Source organism: Eleutherodactylus coqui, chromosome 7 (assembly GCF_035609145.1).
Source record: "Eleutherodactylus coqui strain aEleCoq1 chromosome 7, aEleCoq1.hap1, whole genome shotgun sequence".
Lineage (NCBI taxonomy): Eukaryota > Metazoa > Chordata > Amphibia > Anura > Eleutherodactylidae > Eleutherodactylus > Eleutherodactylus coqui.
The window spans coordinates 89,571,331-89,592,339 of record NC_089843.1 but is presented as its reverse complement, the minus strand read 5'-3'; the positions used below and the strand labels follow the sequence as shown (position 1 = coordinate 89,592,339).

Genomic DNA, 21,009 nt, shown 5'->3' with positions numbered 1-21,009 from the left:
TGTACTGCGCGTGACCGTGTACTCACGTATGCAGTCGTGCAGTACACCTCTTCTTTTTTTTTTTTTTTCCAGTTTAGATCTCCCGCGCCATTGCTTAGCGATGAGGCGTATACCCCATGTAATTGCGTATATACATGGCATAATAGAACACTCTGCATTATATTTTGCAAACGTGGATTACGCAATTCCGAAATGCTATGGGCTCATTCACACAACCGTGATTTCAGCACATATTACGGCCATGTGACATACGGTGAATGAAGTCAGTGAAAGTAAATGGACTTTCATTGATCCGTTCACATTAGCGTGTAAACCCCACACGCGACTATATGCGTGAGATACGCGGTCATGTACAGTGCAACCGCTGCCATATGCAGTCTCTGCCGGCTCACACAGACCAGTAAAACTTTGCAGGACCTCCGCAGCATTTTACGGATACAGTCGTGTAAATGAGCCCTAATGTGAGCAGAATTGTGTAAGGCGTTGTAATTGATTACCTGTGAGCTGAACTCTTTGATCCCTGTAGATACCGGATTTTGTGATCATGACAATGTAGTTACAATAGGATTTCTGGTTGGATGCTGTAGATGTCTCCAGGATTGTGATAGTCTAGTGGATAAGGGCACTTGGCTGTGGCCCTTGGTTTATGGATGTCCAGCCTAGCCCCATGTTTGACAAGTATCATTCAACAGTGTAGAGCGTTTGTCCATGCCACCTGATAAGCAGAATAACCTCTTAACCACTTACTAGTAGAACCAGATAAAAAATGTCATCTCTTGAAGCCTGTGCTTTTGTTATTGAAGTCTTTGGCCTGACTTTTGTTTCTTCTGCACGCTCAGCAACCCAGCAAGAAAACCAAGTCGGGAAGATCTCTAAATGAGGAGTCTGGCGGGGAGGATGAGAATGAGAAGAAAAAGAAGGGGACATTCTTTTCTTGGTCAAGGAGTAAAAGCATAGGGAAGTCTCAGAAGAAGAGAGAGAATGGAGAGATCGCTAATGGTAACCGCAATATGTTTCTGAGACCTGCCAAATGTTACTGTCTATAATTTAGGTAGAGGGGCTTAAAGGGGTTTTCTAGGCAGCACTGGCTGTCAGTGCCAGGCTACATTGTGGTCTGAGCAGAAGGCGCTGCTCCAACCCCTGTATAGTGGCCAGCGCCACAGACCTCCTCTGTGCCGTGCCCTTGGCATTCACCATTGAGCTTCTGCATAGCTTTCAATGACAGCTATAGTGGTCTCTTGGTTGAGTACATTTAGAAGCAATCCCCCTACATGGAGTTGTCAGCAGTTTCTCGTCTGTATCATTGGGAAACACCGCTTTCACCTTGGGTATAGCTACTGTCACAAGGAGGCGACACTAAGTGTAAAAAGTGTTAACTCCTTCAACTAGGTATATCCCTCCTGCAGACATCCAGCTAATTCAGTTTTGGCTTGGTGTCCATAGCAGGTGGATGGCCTTAGCTGTAAGGGCTGATTTTTCCGGATGGACCAGGGCTAATAGGGAGGCAGGACTCTCCCTATTAACCCAACCAAGGAGGGCGAACAGAATGAGACCAACCTTCTGTTTTCTGTCCGGTCCCCTCAGAAGAAAAGGAGGAACATCCAGATATACCTGCATGTGGCCCGCCAGCCATAGACCTACCCCCTTTCTTCTTCTGGGCGGTCGCCATTCCCTCCCCGTGCAAGGTGAGGCGATGGTGGGGGAGAGCTCTGCTGGAGTTGAGGAAGGTAAGTATCTACGGCAGAAGGTAAGTATCCTCGGGGCTGACGGCGCGCCGGTCTCTGTACGGTGTCCTGGGCTGGAATCTGATGGCGGCACACTCTTCCTACTCCGTGGCCGACGCACCTGTTGCCGCATGTTTGCAAGGAGCCATTTCCCTTTTTTTTTTTTTTTTTTTTGTGGGGCAGCTGGCCGCTGCACTGGTTTATATTATGCTTGGCCGCTACGCTATGCGGCATTATTGTTAGCTGCCGTTCGGTCTTATGCTTGGCTGCAGTACGGGTGGTAGGCCGCGGTGCGGCATGAAGATGGCCGCGGTGCGGCATTATTGCTAGCTGCTGTGAGGCGGGTGCACATACGGCCTGGTTTATGTAGCCAGGCGGCATGTGGTTACTGCTGCCGCGCATTTTGCAATGTACATTGCCACCACGCAGCGCTCTTTCAACGCTAAATAGCACTGGTCAATATGTGTGGCCGCCGGCCGGACTGATTGTGTAATCCATCCGCGGCGCTAGGGCGGCTAGTCTTTTGTGTGCAGAGGGTCCTGTGGGACAGGGGCTGTGAATGAAGGGGCTCCCCACTTCCACAATAGCAATATGCACTATTTCGAGGAGCCATAGTCCTGCCTGTTTCCCTGCCCAATCAACCTCAGCGTGGTGCCTGGCTTGGGTTGAAGTCTTGCCTAGCAAGTAGCTCCCCTCTTGCCCCTCCGGCAGTACCCCGCAGGCAGCCTTTGTGCAGGATCTGTGTTTGGGGTGTGCCAGAGCCACATACTAAGTGTGGCATAACTCTTGGCTTGCTGACTCCTATGGAATCATCGCTCTTCATGTCTGCTGCAGACCGGATTGAGCCTTGGCTGTCAGTAGCTACCCTGTTGCCCATCCCGCATTTCCCTGCAGTCAGCTTGCCGCAGTGTCAGTATCTGGGATGACACACGGATAAGAGCGGCCAGAGCCGCGTACCAGGTACATACGCTCCAAGATGTACATCCAGCAGAGAACGTCCCTTCTTACGGACAACAGTGGTCAACATTACTCCGGGGTTGCTGACTCCGGTAGTACCTTCCATAGAGAAGGCGTACTGGCACAGGGAGTCTCTGGACTCATCGCCCCTCATGTTTGCTCCGGAACGGTTTGACCTTTGCCTGTCGGTAGCTCCCCTGTTGCCCCTCCTGCAGCCAGCCGTACTGCAGTGTCAGGGGCCAGAATGACACGCGGACGGGGGTGGCCAGAGCCATATACTATGTGCACTCTCGCTACAGTATGATATTACATCCAGTAGAGAAGATCTCGTCTTACAAACAACAATGTTCTAAGTGTCTGTATGTCTCCGATGTTGCTGAGACCTGTGGTACCTTCCATGGAAAGAGTACTTGCACAAGCATTCACCAGATTCATTGCTCCTCATGACTGCTCCGGTCCAGGTTGAGCCTTGCCTAGGGGCTCTCCGAGAGTTTCCCACTTGCAGTCTCTGCAGACAGTCTTCGTGCACTGTCCATTTCCAGGAGGACAGGCGGGGGTCATGTGCTATGTGCGCTCCCACTACCGTATGAGAGTTACAAGGTGAAAGAGGATGGTGGAGCAAGACCCAGTGAGAGTGATGAAATAGTTCTGGAGTAAAGTGTTTTAAATGATGGAGGTGCTGCCAAAAAGATGACGCTCCACCAAGCTGGGTGTGAGTATATCGAGAAGAGTGCGGAAAAATACTGGTGTGATGGCGCAACACTCTGAGCTACTAGAAGATTAAGGTCCAATATGCAATAGTGAAAGCACTTCTTTTTATTTAACAAAATTAAAAAAAACAGCAAGTGAATGCGCGTTTCGGGGACGAGACCCTTCATCAGTTTCGCTGGATTACACCCTGCAGGATGCCTGGTGGTGACACAATTCCAAAGGTTTTTGGATGTGCCAGAGGTCCTGTATGTGACAGGAAGGAAAGAAGTGCCTCAGCACCACTAGAATGTTTCTTCGTGGATCCTTTATCCACAGATAATGTGCATAAGGGTCTGGTCCAACCTGAAGCTTGTCCGACAGCGGCCTCGCTAGACCGAAGAGTCAGGGTGTCCTACGTCTTCCAGGGCCTCGTTTTGACGTGAGTCAATTTGCGGTATGGCCGACGCATCCTTTTAAACGGGGCTTGGTGTCCATGGAGCATCGGCTTGGGTTTCTCAGTAATGACGCAGGTGCCATTTTCTTTTCAGTGTCATCCTCGTTTACACAGGCACTCTAAAACTAGTTTGGCTGAAAGTCGCTGGTAGTGAGTTTTTTTTTGTTTTTTCCAAAAAAATGTCTGAGTCAGTGTTTGGTCTTCTAGGGTGCCATCCGGGAAACAAGGCGTTTTATTCAGGTGGATCCAGAGCACGCTGTGATCCTCCGGAGCATGTTCTTCCTGCATGATGGCGTCCAGGAGACCGTGAAACAGTTGACACGGATACTGATTCCAATTCTTAGCGCTCGCTCCTCCCGGCCCGGATGTTTTCCCGAAGACCGGCAAGATCCATTTTTCTGGTGCCTGGCTTAGCTGTTGCGATGACATATTGGTGAGGAGCTGCCTTGGTGAATATCCAAGAGGAACTCCATTTCCAAGCCTAGACTTCATCAAAAAGGCCACAGACTTTCTGCAAAGGTGGATGCCTCGGCCATGTCACAGGCTTAGAGGCTGATATTGATTGTATTTTTAAGCCATGCACCTACAGCGCCTGTTCCTGGCAGGTAGCTGTGGTCCCAACGCATTGCCTGGGATGCTTCCTACTAACCCATTGCGGATGGTACTGTCGTCATTCCCTGCTTGCCATGGCTACTCGTCTCTCTTCTAAGCAGGAGGCGCTAGTGGGCGGAGTTTCTCTGTAATCAAGAGATCGGCTGCAGATTTCCTCTCTACACGTGGTATTATGACCTCGCGTCAATGGAGACTTCGATCACAGATCTCTGCTGGTACTCCCGACAACACAAGTCCCGTCCTTGGTTTTCCAAGTGGGATCCTCCCATTGGCTCCACTTCATGGCAGGACGGGGTTACTGTGCAAGGGACATCATGTTTTTCAGGTTGTGTTTTGACACCAATTACTCGGATAGCGGGTGTCTCGTGGGAACCTCCTTGTCTGGAGCTTTGTCACGGTGGGTAGCGAGGGCTGTTATTCGGGTCCCTTTGTGCTCCGTCTCTGAGCATGCTGCATGCCTACGCATCCGTTAACGCTAGTCGCGGTTAGAGAGCTGATTACGCTTCTTTACACCTGCGGCTTCTTATATTTTCCCACCCCCTCGGGTTCTGCTCTGGAACGTCCCAAGGTCAAAGCTGTGTCCCCCAATGATAGACGAGAAAGCAAGATTTTGGTATAACTTACTGTAAAATCTCTTTTCTCGTCCTGTTAATTGGGGGGACATGGCACCCACTCAGTCTGGTATTAGGACTGTAACGTATATGCTGTTGGTTGGGGTGCGCTCAGTGCAGTCACACATAGCCAATGAGTTACAGTTTTTGAGCATTGCTGTTGTGTATTGACTATTCTCGTATCCTACTCGCTACTCCTACTGCTTGCATACAAACGGAATTAGTTGGATGCCTGCAGGAGGGATCTATCTAGTGGGAGGAGTCAACACTTTTTATGCTTGGTGTCGCCTACTAGTGGCAGTAGCTATACCATAGGTCAGTGATGGCGAACCTTTTAGAGACCGAGTGCCCAAACTGCAACCCAAAACCCACTTATTTACCGCAGAGTGCCAACATGTCGGGGTGGGGCTTATCACGACATATGATTTTGCCCCCGTCATTCTAAAGAGGACACGGCCGCTTCACAATAAACAGGGTGCATATTTTAACTGCTTTTTGGATGCGGAAATACTGCAGCATTTTACACATCCAAAAAGCAGTCAAAATCTGCAGCCTGTCTATTTTGAAACAGCCCTGCTAATTTCCACCACATGTAAGCATACTCCAGCCATAATAGCGACACCCCACAGCGATAATAGTGACACCCCAGCAATAATATTGACATCCCACAGCGGCCCCCAGTATAATAGTGCCCCCCCCCCCAGCAGTAATAAGTGACACCCCCCCAGAGCGGCCCCCCAGCAGTAATAATAGTGACACCCCCCAGAGCGTCCCCCCCAGCAGTAATAAGTGCCCCCCCCCAGCGGCCCCCAGCAGTAATAATAGTGACATCCCCAGAGCGTCCCCCCAGCAGTAATAATAGTGACACCCCCCCAGCGTACCCCCAGCAGTAGTAAAAGTGACCCCCCCCCCCCAGTGGCCCCCCAGCAGTAATAATAATGACACCCCCGCAGCAGTAATAGTAGTGACACCCCCCCAGCGACCCACAGCAGTAATAAGTGACACCCCCCCCCCCCCAGCAGCCCCCCCAGCAGTAATAATAGTGACACTATTATTACTGCTGGTGGGTGTCACTATTATTACAGCTGGGGGTCGCTTGGGGGGGTGTCACTATTATTACTGCTACGGGGGTGACACTATGATTACAGCGGTCCCCCAGCAGTAAAAATCCCCCCCCCAGCAATCCCCCACCAGTAATAACGCCCCCCAGCGTTTTCCCCACCAGTAATAAAGTCCCCCTCCCAGCGATCCACCTGTAATAATGCCCCCCTAGCGATCCCCCGCAGCAGTGATAATGCCCCCCCAGCGATCCCCCCCAGCAGTAATAATGGCCGTCCCCCAGCAGTAATAATGCCCCCAGCAGTGATAATGCGCCCTAGCGGTCCCTCAGCAGTGATAATGCCCCCCCCCCCCCCAGCAGACCCCCAGCAGTGATAATGCCCCCCAGCGGTCCCCTGGCAGTGATGATTCCCCCCCTTCCCCAGCGGTCCCCAGTAGTGATAATACTCCCCTTCCTCCAACGGTCCCCCCACAGTTATAATACTCCCCCAGCAGTAATAATGCCCCTCTCCCCGAGACCCACATACTTACCTCTCCTCTTCGTGGAAGTGCCGCGCCTCTTCTGCTCGATCGCTGGTGCACACTGATGTCAGTGTGCTGCCGGATGCCTCCTCCCCCTGCTCTTGCGGAACCAAGTAGGAGACAACTGGGGAGGAGAATCCCGGCTGCACACTTACGTCACAGTGTAGCTGGGATCAACGCAGATAGCAGCGCTGATGAATGAATGCCTGCAGGGGAGCCGCGGCCCCTGCAGGCATTCACTAGTGGTGAGTGGCCGATGGTGACGCGTGCCAGCAGGGACGGCTCTGCGTGCCGTCTCTGGCACGCGTGCCATAGCTTTGCCACCACTGCCCTAGGTCAAAGCTGTGTCCCCCAATGAACAGGAGGAAAAAGATTTTACGGTAAGCTATACCACAATCTCGGTTTTGCACTGTCAAAACTGCTGATTTAACTCCCGAAGTGAATGGGGGGGTCGAACAATTGTATGAACGGTAAACAAGCTCTGGTCTCAATGATCGGCACTCCTTTTAACGCTGACATCAGCTCCTGTTTAAAAAAAAAAAAAAGCCCTAATTCTTTTCCATCCTTTTTGGAACCCATTCCTATGTTTAACGTTTGTCGTTAAAGTCACTGGCAGCATTTACACTGAATGATATAATCATTCAGATTTGCACCATCCAGCGGTAATCTGAACAATAATCATTCCGTGTAAAAGGACCCTAAAGATCACCAGCTATGGCTGATTGGCTTAATGTAATTCAGTTGCTATTTAATGCATGAGATTGTGCTGGGAATTCCTGCTTGGGGAGAGACAGAAAGAGCAGCTTTATTCACTTTCCAGATTCCTTCTAAGATTTGTAAAAATAACATACTAGACTATTAAAGGTCCTGGCTTGATATTTCCTAAACACTCATCATCCATGGCTGGCCATTGGATATACCTGGGCAACGTGCTCTACAGATTTGGGTAGCGTGTATTTTGAACCTGATGAAATGACACAAACATAAGGCAGATTTAGGAAAGAGAATCCTAAAACAACATATTATGTATGTGAGGATGTGTGCCTTCTAATACACGTCCTTGGCCCTTGGTCTTACTGAACAGATTTCGAGCTCTGGACACACAGGGGAAATTGCTTTTCCTTTTACCTGTCAATTCACTTTTTTTACAACCTTTTTTTTTCTGGCAGAATCCTCCATTATCAACGGGGCTCCCAGCAGGAGGCGAGAGTCGCAAGGTTCTGTATCCTCTTCAGCAAGTCTTGAGATGATTAATTGTGGCAGTAATGGCAATGCGCTGGAGGTAAGGAGCACATTAGAGTTGTAATTGTTTTACAAGAGAGAAATTCTTATCAGTTGTCTTGACATCGGGCTCTGCTTTATAATCTTGCATTACTGATTATGCAGGGTTTGGCAACGACTGGTATACATGTCCCCCCTGAAGAAGTGTAAACTCTACATAGCTGGCTGGTTTCATTTTAAGAGCAAATGTTCCCAGTTATTGTCCAATGCAAGCATGCTAGTCGTTAGCAGAAGAGACAGGAGGAAAGACCAGCGGACTCAAAAGTGATCGAGATTACGAAACCGCATTGTTACATATAAATACATGTCTTTCAAATGCTAAAGCTCACTATACTGTTGATCGGCCCATTTGTACAACTTTATATTCACATGTAAAGGGTCGTTAGATATTGCAAGTTTTATTCTAAACAGCCTTGTGCAAGGGTCCCATTCTAAATAATAACCTTTTAACTGTAGAAGTCTGTGGGATTCGATTCAGAGGAGAAACTTTTCTGAATATTGACTTTTTGGTCTCTCCTCTCCGTTCCCCTCTTCACTTAACACTCATAACCTTTCACCGGTCACTGCAGCCTCCTTCAAAATCAGCACACTCTGCTGCTGCCATCATGAACATTCTTCAGCTAATCTGAAGATGTTCTTTTCCTGCACACTACCCTTTTACATGGAGCTGAAGATAAATCCATAAAATGAAAACCTGATGTTCTTTTGTTTGTCGTAAATGCTTAAGAATGGCAAAGTTACCAGCAGCAGCCTGGCATTGATTTATACAGCGGATGGACAAAATATGGAAACTCTATACGAAATGCATGGGATTTTAATCACTAGCACTGAGCTGCCTTTTTGACCGCTGCTTGGCTGTGAATGCTTTCCCGCCAAATTTGTGTTTTACTTCACCTCCTGCCCTGCTCTGGGTGGTTATAGGAGCCAGCTGGTAACTGCAACTGAGTGGCTCAAACTCCTGAGCAATGGAACTTTGTTGCTCAAGCAGATGGTCGCTTCTGCCCGGCAGCATCATATTATCTCCACTTTAAAAGTGGTCTCTACATGTCTTATTCAAATATCATTTATAATCCCATGTAACTAAAGGCATGCATTTTGTACAGTGTTTCCGTATTTTTGTCCACCCTCTGTACATGCCTGCGTTTTTTTTTTTTGTCTTTTCATGCGAGAATGCCTTATAGGTGTTATCCCAAAATCTAAAGTTCTCCCCACGGATCATCCCATGGGTAGGGGATGACTCACTTCTCACACCCGCAGTGACGTCACACTGAATGGAGTGCTGGCCACACATGCGCTGACACTTGCTGAGTGCTTGCACTTGGCTATCTCCCACAGTCCCATTGAAAGTGAATCGAACTGCACAGTCCATGTGCATCCACCACTCTGATCAGTCTCCTCCTCACTGAGGGCGTAGAGGCGATGCAGCGAACCCATAGTGAAGAGGAAGAAGGAACATGGGACCCCCAATCGCGGGATCATTGAGGGTTTCAGTGGTGAGAGTCCCATGGGTAATAAAGGTATTTTCTGTCCTGCAGATGGTTAGGAGTTAACTTTTTTACATTTTGGAGTGACTCCTTTAATTACATTGAAGTGCAACTTTAACAGTTAAGTGGTTCTGGTCTGTTTTCAATTTCAAGCTATTTCCTCTAACACTAAGTGGCTAAATTGTTGGGAATCCTAGTAAAAAAAAGCTTCTATTGCCAATTTCTATACATTTTTCTACATGTTCAGTAAATGTATATGCTAATATTGCTTTTAGACATTCAATATAAATGACACCATCACAAGGTTTACAAGTTGCACTGCGTAGGTAACCTCACCCGAACTAGTAAATGAGCCGTATGGCCTGATGCTGCGGTTCTGCTGTCTGTTCTTTTATTATCTGTCACTTTTTTTCTTTCTTCCGTAGTTTGAATCGTCAAGAGTGTCATCTTCCGAGAAATCCCCCAAGCACTGCTACATTACCCTGCCAGATGGCTCCTCCTGTGCCATGGTTGTGAAAAGCGGCTTCTCCATTAAAGAAATCTTAAGCAGTCTGTGCGAGAAGTACGGCTTTAACATCGCTGCAGTGGATCTGTTCTTAGTCGGCGGCAACAAGGTATTGTACTTTTAAAAGAAATCAGCCGGAGCGTTAGAATTAAGGCCCATTTACACAGAGCGATGATCGCTCAAAAATCGCTCAAATGACAGTTTGAGTGACAGCTTTGAGCGATCACTTTGCATAAACTATTATGAAGCTACTCAGCTACTTAATAACTTATTAGCGTGCAAATGAAGCTTTTTAGCTGAATGCAGTTAATAGCTGGAGGGCTCTTATCTGCTTTCAGTTCCTTTGTTCTCTGACGGGAAACAATGCTATCAGTACTACCCGAGGAGAACTCAGCGTGCAATCCTGATAAGACCGCACAATGATTTTTAGGCTGGCTTGAATTTAACGATCAACTAGCAGTGCACAATGGTCGCAAGTTTAGACGCAACGATTATTGCTCAAACGATCGCTTTTGAGCGTTCATCGCTTTGTGTAAATGGGCCTTTTAGGCAGGCAGTGTAATATTTTGATAGTACAATATCAGAAGCCTTTAAAGCCAGATTAACTAAGAAATATATAATTTATCATATAAAACATGATTCTTTTGGGGGATTTATCTGACCCCTGGGACTCTTGCTGATCAGAACAATGAAGGGGTCTCCATATAAACTGGCAGAATTAAAGGAAGACTAAAGGGCCATTTACACGGGACGATTATCGCTCAAAATTAATTTATTTTTCGCTCACTTCTGTTTTCGCTGACTTTCAGCATAAAAAACCTTGCTGGATTGCGGGATTCTCGCTCAGTGTGATCCAGTGATCCCCACTTAGCGCTTCACTTAGAAGGTGAAGTGCTAAGCGAGAAGCCCCCGATCCAGCTGCCTGTCTAAACGCTTTGCATAGTCACTAACGACCCTAGCGGTGACATCATCGCTCCTGTAGTTGCTTCGACCAGAATTTCCCAACTCCAGTCCTCAGGGACCCCAACAGGTCATGTTATCTGGATTTCCTCAGTATTGCACAGGTGATGTAATTTTCATCAGTGCCTCAGACAATGCCACAGGTGTTCTTACTATAGGATATCCTGAAAACATGACCTGTTGGGGGTCCCTGAGGACTGGAGTTTGGAAACACTGGTTTAGATGATTCTCGTCCCATCTAAAGAGTTCTTAAGCTTAGAAAGCATGAGGTCAAAGATTAAACGGAAAAAGCAAACCCTGTCTTAGTTGTCATCCTGCAGGAACTTCTGCCTGCCCCTTCTTCCAGAGTAGTGAAGGTCTTTCACACCTTGATTGTCGTCTTGATTTTGCTAGTTTGTTATAGAGGAACAGGGTTTAACTAGTCGGATGCGACTTGGCTGCCCATTTGGTGTCAATAACAGTCAACTTAGTAGTGCACAGATTGGTTGCACCTATCCTTCGATACACATCTGCCAAGCTTGGATGTGTTTACAATTTGGTGGGCAGAGAATAAGCTGCTGCCAGACACCTCTTGCAGTCACTTATTTCCTGTGGGAATAAAAGATCAGGCATATTGAAATCCAACATGCTCGATCCTTCCTTTTCTCCAACATCTGTCAGTTGGCACCGTCCTGTGCATAAAAATAGTTGACTGGTCCTGCTGAAATTTGCAGGTTTGGCCAGCCTGTCTCTAATATATATGAGCACAGCTATTCTCATAACGTAGAGCTATGGCATTATTTTAAAGGATCCCTTAAATTTTAATAGATTCCAATGACAATCTAACTAGGGAATATCCCTGTGCTTTGACATCTGCTGTCTGCAATTGCTACAAGCTTTATCCTGGCATTCCCAGTTTCTAATGGTCCTTCTACATGGGCCAATTATCAGGCCCCAGCGTTCTTCGTTTGTCAGCTGACCGGCTTGTTTGTGCGAGCATAAAATTGCTCGCTACACTGCAAAAACATCGAACAGGGAGAAGTGCAGCCAGATTAGTCCCCATAAGCCAATTTCTCGTCCTGCTTGCTGAAAAGAAAATGGATCGCTGTATGTCGATCACACTCTTTCTTTTAACATCGAGCCGAGGTCTTTGCATGTGTATAAAGACCATCATCCTTTTGTTTAGGCAGTAGATGAGTGGTGTGTCTAGTAACTGCATAGCCTCTGCTGCCTGGGACAATAAGGCTGTGTTCACACGGGGCGGAATTTCCACGTGGCAATTTTGCCCGCGGCTCCTAATCCCTAATTGCAAAAATCTCATCCACACGCTGCGGCCAAGCTGCACGAAAATTGACACGCGGCGCACAATTAAATTCCGCAGCATGTCAATTCTTTTCTCATTTCCGCAGCGGCCTCTCTATGGGGAGACAAATGCCAACGACGAAACTACTCCAAAACCCGCGGATAAAGGCCACGGGTTTTGAAGTTGCGCTATTCCAGCTGAATTCTCGCGGTTTTTCGGTGTGGCCATTCTGCTGGAATTCCGTCCCGTGTGACCCCAGCCTAACTATGCTTGCTTGACTAGTCTGAACATGCATGTATTTGGAAGAGTTGGCAATATCGCTGTTGGCGATGCTATCTAAAGTGTACGACCAGTTTAGGTTTACAAAAGATAAAATCTTACCGGTAGGTCTTTAGTATATGGTAATCTAAAAATCATAATTTCTGGGAAGGAGTGGTGTAGGCTTCTCGTCTGTCCAGCTGATAAATACATTAATGTATAGCCTGTAGTTTCTATACTCTCTCCCAAGTCCTCAGCCTTCAGACCTGCTCCATTTGTGGCCAATGCCAGCTTGTAGAGCCGGGAAGGAGTTAATTATCTTTGGTCCTTGTTGCAGAGCTCTCCACAAGTATCAGCTGCAGCCGGGGCTGTGCCTGCCCTCCTCAATGTGTAATTTATTGTAGGGTTCTGTTTATTTTGTCTCCGCATGTAATGAAGCCTCTCGTGCTCAGCCAAGACAGCAGCATTCTGGAGTCCCGGGATCTAAGAATAGAGAAGCGGACTTTATTTCGGTAAGAGAAACAAAATGAATCTAACAAATGTAAATCTGGGCTGCGCAGAAGTTTTTCCACTCAGACCCTCCTGGCAGCAGCGCTTCCTCTACCGTTTTTGTAATAAAATGTATACTCCTAGATCCTGAAGGTCTGTGGTCTTCAGCTTCCAGACTAACAATCTCCCTGGGATTATTGCTACAATGTATCATTCAGCGTGTTCTGTATATATAGGATTATGGAGGGAGCACTAACACATAATAAAAATAATTAAAAAAGAGAAAAAAAAAACCTAAAATTGTTAATGTCTATTTTAAAACAAAAAAAACACACAACTTTTCATTTTTCATCTAATTTGGGATTATTTAGTTACCCAAGTGGCAGGGATAACTAATTGCTACTAGTATTTTACCCATTGTTATCTAGCCTTCTATATATAGATCCCGCATTAACATACGTGTTGTATGTAACCTTCTTTCTCTCTACTTCTTGGATGTTTGTCAGTCTTAACTGACGCTTCAGAATTTTTAATCATGATTTACGAGCTCAGAATCCATATTTTTCACCCAGATAAAAAAGTGTTGCAGATTGCACTGTAGTGTATGTAATTACGGGAGGACAGGCTAAAAGGGGAAAGAGTGAAAAAAGCAATACTTTATCTATGGGGTCTTTAAGATATATCTCTATGGCTCAATAAAATGGAGGTTTTCTGGTATCTGAGAACAATGTATGACTTAATGAGTAACATTTTAATTATTTTTTGTTTTTTTTTATTAGATTGGATCTTGTACCGATTAACAGATCAGTGGGGCTAAAAGCCAAACCAACAAAGCCTGTGACTGAGGTCCTGCGTCCAGTTGTTGCAAAATACGGGTTGAATCTTAGCGAGTTGGTGGCAAGACTTGTAAGTATCTTTTTTCTGTTTCCTTTTTTTTTTTCTTTTTAAACACCGTATTTTTCTGACCTATAAAATACACTTTTCAGCAGGTAAGGGGGTCTGACAGAACCAGAGACCCCTGACCACTGCCTTAGTGATCTGCCAGTGCTTTGCCCGATCATTGGGAGAACTCTGTGGCCTACAGTCCTCCCTTTTTTTGCCCGGTCAGTCTCCTCCAACAGATAACACTGGAGATCATAACCATGTCGGGATTTGGTGTTAATAAAATCATTGTTTAACATGCTAGCTGCCAGGGTGTATGTGCATGCGCGCAATTGTTAGAATGGACACAGTGCATGCGCGCAATTGTTAGAATGGACACAGTGCATGCGCGCAATTGTTAGAATGGACACATTAGGTTTAATTGGAGCGGACTGTTCACTGTTAACCCCTTTTTCCTACAGTAGAACACTACAGTTAATGACGGCAGCCCCATCACTTTGTTAGATCCCCAGAGACGTTTAAATTGGCTTGAAATATTTTTTCCTGTTTTCTTAACCTGGGGGGGGGGGGGGGGGGGGGGGTCTTATAATCCTAAAAAATAAGGTACATTTTTTAAAAATGTGTTGCTTTTTACTATAAATTATATATAATATACACTCCTTGTCTAAAAAAAATCAAGCACCTAGAAGTTATTGGAATCGAATGAAACTTTACAGTGGATCTAGTAAGTCTACACATCCCTGTTAAAGTGCCATGTTTATGTCATGTTAAGAAATACGACAAAGATGAATCCCTTCAGATTTATTTTCACCTTCAATGTGACCCCTTATCTGTACAATTCCATTTAAAAACTGAAATTTTTTAGGGTGGAAAAAATAAAAAAAAACTAATGTGGTTGCATAACTATATACTCCATAAGACATACTTTGTTGATGTACCTCTTGGCAATATTTGCTCTCTCTTTCTTGCAAAAGCACACCAAAACTGTCAGATTGCAAGAGCATTTTCTGTGTAGCGCTCTCTTCAGGTCAACCCACAGATCTTCAGAGGTATTCAGGTCTGAGCTTTGGCTTGGCCATTCCAAAACTTTGATCATCTTCTGGCGAAGCCATTCTTTAGGTCATTTGGAGGAATGCTTTGGGTCATCGTGCTGAGAAGTGAAATTCTTTTTCACCTTCAGCTTTTTAGCAGAGACCTGAAGGTTTTGTGCCAAAATGGACTGATAATTGGAACTGTTCATAATTCCCTCCACCTTGACTGAAGCCCCAGTTCCAGCAGCAGGCCCAAACCATAAAGCTGCCTATACCAGCTTCACTGTGGGTATGGTGTTCTTTTGGTGATGGGCAATGTTGGCTTTGTGCCAAACATATCTTTTGGAATTATGGCCAAAAGGTTCAACCTTGGCCTCATCAGACCCTAATATGTTCTCCTGCATACTTTTGGCAGACTTGATGTAGGGATTTGGCACAACGTATGCAGGCTTGGATGTTTTTCATGGTTCGAAAAGACTTACGTCTTGCCAACCCACCTCACAGTCCAGAGATTTGAAGACTGCGGGATATGGTTGTCGCAGGCAATACACAACCAGTACTTACCAGAAATTCCTGCAGCTCCTTTAATGTTGCTGTCTGCCTTTTGGCAGCCTACCGCACCAATTTTCTTCTGGTCTTTTCATACATTTTTGAGGATTGTCCAGTTCTTGGTAGTGTCACTGCTGTACTACATTTAATCCACTTCTTGATGACGTCTTCACTGTGTTCCATGGTATATGTAATGTCTTGGAAGTATTTTGGTCCCCTTCCTTTGACTCGTACCTTGCAACAATCATGTGCTGTAAGCTCTTTACGGCCCATGGTTTTTGCTAAAAAATATGACTAAGAAAATAGTAGGAAAATCTTTCTAGAAGAGCTGAACTTTATATGGAGTATATATCAGAATCACTTTACATAATGGCAGCAGAGTACTGACTACTTTTTCTCATGAGTTGACATTCTGACGACGACCACATCCCCAAATATAATAGGGTGTTCAGACTTATTTTATTTTAGTTCTTTTTATTTTCCCACGTTTTGGTTTTTGGTTTTATTTTGTTTTTTTTTAAAGATTTCATTTTGTTTTTAGTGGAATTGTACAGATGATGGGTCACATTAATAGTGGAAATAAATCTGAAACGATTCATCTTTGTCAGATTTTTAACATGAGAAGAACATAGCATTTTAACAGGAGTATGTAGACTTCTTATATCCACTGTATAAATAAGTGATTAAAATGTCAGAGCAAAGGGATAATTTATTGCGGAAAACTGAACACTTGAAGGGAGGTTCTAGTACCCCGTTGTGCTGCCTCTAGCTTGGATACAAGATGTGATATGGGTGTGCATGAAGGCTCTAGTACCCTGTTGTACTGCCTGTAGCTTGGATACAAGATGTGATACAGGTGGGCATGGAGGCTCTAGTACCCTGTTGTACCGCCTCTAGCTTGGATACAAGATGTGATATGGGTGGGCATGGAGGTTCTAGTACCCTGTTGTACTGCCTCTAGCTTGGATACAAGATGTGATATGGGTGTGCATGAAGGCTCTAGTACCCTGTTGTACTGCCTGTAGCTTGGATACAAGATGTGATACAGGTGGGCATGAAGGCTCTAGTACCCTGTTGTACTGCCTCTAGCTTGGATACAAGATGTGATATGGGAGGGCATGGAGGCTCTAGTACCCTGTAATACCACCTCTAGCTTGGATACAAGATGTGATACGGGTGTGCATGGAGGCTCTAGTACCCTGTTGTACCGCCTCTAGCTTGAATACAAGATGTGATATGGGTGTGCATGAAGGCTCTAGTACCCTGTTGTACTGCCTGTAGCTTGAATACAAGATGTGGTACGGGTGGGCATGGAGGCTCTAGTACCCTGTTGTACCGCCTCTAGCTTGGATACAAGGTGTGATATGGGTGGGCATGAAGGCTCTAGTACCCTGTTGTACTGCCTCTAGCTTGAATACAAGATGTGGTACGGGTGGGCATGGAGGCTCTAGTACCCTGTTGTGCTGCCTCTAACTTGGATACAAGGTGTGATATGGGTGGGCATGAAGGCTCTAGTACCCTGTTGTACCATCTGTAGCTTGGATAGAAGATGTGATACGGGCGGGCATGAAGACTCTAGTACCCTGTTGTACCATCTGTAGCTTGGATAGAAGATGTAATATGGACTGGAATGGAGACTCTAGTACCCTGTTGTACCACCTGTAGCTTGGATACAAGATGTGATATGGGTGTGTATGGAGACATACAGATTTCGTATGGTATCATGCTGCATATCTCCTGTAACTGAGCCACTAGTTCATGCAGACTCGTAGGCTATCAAAGTTGGCATCCCAGATGGTCCCATACATTTTCCATTGGTGATAAATCTGGGGACCAGGAAGGCCAGGGAAGTGTGACAATGTTGGGGGGATATTCCTGTGATACCCTGCTGGAAAATGCCTCTTGGAAGTCCTGCCATGAGAGGAACACATGTGGCTGCAGGATGCCCTGAACATATCGCTGAGCTGTCATTGTCCTTTGTACTGGTACTAGGGGTGACAGACTGTCATATGCGATGCCCCCCAGACCATCACACCAGCAGTGGTGGTAGTGTGCCGCTCCACAATAAAGGCTGTCGTCAGTGCTCAAACTAAACTTGGATTTATCACTAAAGATGACTCTGTTCCACTCTGTAGCAGTTCAGTTTCGTTGTTCATGACATCCCTGCAAACTGAGGCAATGGTGGACGGATGTTAAAGGCAGTACATGTAATGGGTGCCATGAGACCAAATGTACTTCAGCCGAGATCCTGGAAATGGTTCCGACAGACACAGGGCTGTAATGATGTTGCCTCCTGCCTCTGGATAGTGAACAACAAAACTATTGGCGCTGCTTATACTTGTCGAACGTCAGATGATCCTCTCTACTGGTGTTCTGTTGAGGGTGTCCTGAGCCCGGTTGCCTTGTGTGTGTGCTCTCACGCATCCACCTGTCCCAATTCCTCCTAAAAGACTTGTCAGAATGGCCCAAGTGTCCAGCAATTCGTTGATACGACCATCCAGATTCTTGAATTTCAATAATGCGTTTCCCCGCCCCAGGCCCCTCAAACTCTGTTAACTGGGTGAAATCTCTTCGATTGTGTCGAGAATGCTTTCCATTTGCATCCATATTCTATTGGCAACCATGTTAAAAAATGCTATTTTCCATCAGATTTATTATTTTTTTTTACGAAAAAATGGCACAGCAGGCAAAGCTATTTTACTATGGAAAAAACGCGCTCAAGTCTGATGGAATAGACATCAACTGAAACTAACTGAGCCCCGAAGACCTCATTGAAATTAAGGGGTAATTAAACAGAAAAGTTTTTCTGTATGATGGAACAGAAGAATGGAAAACTCCATTTGCAGATATGATCAGAGCCTTACTTTTATCAGTTGTACTTGGTAAATGTGTTTATTGTTGCTTACATTTTGACATATAGAATTCACAATTTTGCAGCTTAAAGGGGTAGTACCAAGTTATAAAGTTATTCCCTACTCACAGATCCCAGCAGTCAGACCCCCACCAATCCTTAGAACGGGGAAACCAGTCTGTTACTAAGTGAAAGAAGCGGAGGTCATGTAGCTGCACTGCCGCGCCATTCATTTCAATGACCTGCCGGAGATTGCCGAATCACTTCAACTCTGCAATCTCCAACGCTGTCCTTGAAATCAATGGAACGTCGGTGTGCCTGTGCGAGCACCACTCCATTCATTTAGGGACCGACTAGCCCCCCATTGTTGGGATCCCAGCAGTGGGACCTACAACAATCATAAAGTTATCCCCTGTAGATGAGGATTAAACTTTATAACTTGGCACGACCCATTTACATTTTTTGTGGTCTTGTAAATTCATTTAGCCCTTTTGCTTGCAGAGTGGAGAACAAGAACTTTTAGATCTGGGTGTCCCAATTTCCACCTTGGATGGGCAGAGGGTTGTGTTGGAAGAGAAGGAGACCGCCAGAACCAAGGGTGAGTCCCTGGTAATTTTAGGAAAAAATGCTGATTTACTGTTTTTTTTTTCTCTTCACTAACAAATGAGGCAGAGCCGCCAAAATTAGAACTTTCTTTATTTTCTGTCAGGTGCTTAACATAATATTTATATAAATTTGATGAAATTGGCTGCTGTGTTTGGTTTTCTCCCATTCTGGAGACTGATACAAGAATAATTTCAGTGAAAATCCGATGCTCTTAAACCACATTTCCACACCTCCGTGTCATTTATAAATCCTGCCCTTTTTGGCCTCTGCTATGAATAGTCGCTTTATGTTTTACGGAGCTGAATTCTATTTTAAAGCTTACAGATTGTATCGTTATTTCATTGCAGACAAGTCCAAGAGCCCAATGATGAAATCGACTCCTGCGCTGACGAGCTCCAGGAGTAATAACTCTGTGGTAATTACGCCATTGATCTCCGTATTGAGTTTACATTTAAGGGATCTCAATATTGCTAATTTGCATTAAAAAAATGTGTTCTTTACCACTTGTAGTAGTTGTTACAGTGTAAATCTAGTTAGAATGCAAATACTCCGCTTTTCTTATATTGTATGGTTTTTAAGATTTTTGGATGCTTGTGGGTTATCTGTCACCACTTTTTAAAAATACATTTCACAAATGTTGCACCAATACATATGCGTAAAAAAGTATTTATTTTTTAACACCTTTATTTCTCCAAAACATAAATATTTATAATATTCTATATTTTAAAAGTGGTGATCGATAACCCACAAGTACCAATTTTTTATTTTTTTTCCCTCCATTCTCATCCAAAGCTAAATTGAGAATTCTGCTGGTTACCAGGATGCAGTGCATTGTGGGAGTTCAAATGAGTTTCAAACCAAAGCTGTTGATCACCATATCTCCATTGTCTGTCTGTGGACAACCAGCAGAATTTTTTAACAGGATTTTTGGATGTGACTAGAGGAAGACCTCGCAAAAGTACAAAATGCTTAATGGACACCTAATAGTTAGTTATTATGTAGTATTGGCTTATCTAGAACAGAGTGGACATCATAGTCTCATATTCTGGTAGTGGGTCTGACAACAAGAGTAGAGGTTAATGGTTCTTGTTTCTCCACTTTTAACTTTTATGCCTGTTCTGTACCCCTTTGCTTACCATCAATGTAGCTTTCCTTGATTGCTGAGCCCTGCACAACTTCTTAACACCAAGTATCACATGAGATGGGACCAACATGGCTGTACTCACCGCCCCCCCCCCCCCCTTTTATAAGCCCAATAGCAGCCATATGGTTTGCCTTTATAGTATGCATAAAAAAGTTTGACACCATCACATCTCACCTGATACAGAAGGGATTGGTAGTTGTTGACAACCCCCTCTAGTACACCCATTCTGTGTTCGGCAGTTAATTTCCCCATACCCTTGTTCAATAACATTGTCTGCCCTATGGAGAGGTGATCCCTACATAAGTTGTCGCCACCTGTTTAAATGAAAGATGAGACCAACCTGGGTGTGGACCACTCTCTCTAGTGTCCCATACCAGCTGAAGTTGCCTGTCTTTATGGTAAGTACACCCTTGGCAGTTAATGGGGCAACTTTGAGCGCTCTTACTGCATTGGCCTCTTCATAGTTTTTCTAGACATTCTTTTTTGTGAAGAGAAGCCGTCGGCAAATCCTCTTCTTGTCTTTATTAGGGATATGAATCTAAGAAATCAAAGTGGATTCTAACTGAGCTTCTGTCATAAGGTTTTAGTAATTGTAAATTTAGAGGAGGTGAGTTATTGATGTTCCTGACATTGACTTAGGGTGAAGATCGTCCTCTTGTGAAATCCTCGTCCATTCGCCTGAAGGGAGAGTATGGCAAAGGAAGCAGCAGAGATGTTCGACTGATGAGAAAAGATGAAGCGGTTATGAGGATGGGAAGAAAGAAGCAACATAAAATTAACCTGGATGAAGCCGAAGGTAAATGCAGGAAATGCAGAATTCCTTTTTTCCCTTGTACTAAGCAGAAAAACTGAATGATCTCTCCTTACACTGACCTTCCTGTTGATTTTGTGATGACGGGCTTGTGTTTATACATAGCAGCCAATCAGTAGAGGTAGAGCTTCAGGGGGAGGTCTTGCAGCAGCCTAAACGAATGATGAGACAAGAGGTGTGGCTAAGACTACCTTGGGCTCCTTGTAGATAAACTCTAGTCACTAATAACAGCTCTGTCCTAAAGGAT

At 45.2% G+C, this 21,009-nt stretch overlaps 1 protein-coding gene across 4 annotated transcripts in view; it reads left to right on the top strand.

Annotated features, from left to right (window-relative positions):
- Nucleotides 1-21,009, top strand: part of RGS12 (regulator of G protein signaling 12) — a 182,972-nt gene that overhangs the window by 139,575 nt on the left and 22,388 nt on the right. For all 4 annotated transcript variants that reach the window (XM_066573347.1, XM_066573350.1, XM_066573349.1 and 1 more), the window contains 8 exons: nt 840-999; nt 7,799-7,911; nt 9,820-10,008; nt 12,838-12,911; nt 13,668-13,794; nt 18,703-18,799; nt 19,155-19,222; nt 20,591-20,747. In XM_066573347.1, coding sequence (XP_066429444.1) covers nt 840-999; nt 7,799-7,911; nt 9,820-10,008; nt 12,838-12,911; nt 13,668-13,794; nt 18,703-18,799; nt 19,155-19,222; nt 20,591-20,747 — 985 coding nt within the window. The remainder of the gene's footprint in view (nt 1-839; nt 1,000-7,798; nt 7,912-9,819; nt 10,009-12,837; nt 12,912-13,667; nt 13,795-18,702; nt 18,800-19,154; nt 19,223-20,590; nt 20,748-21,009) is intronic.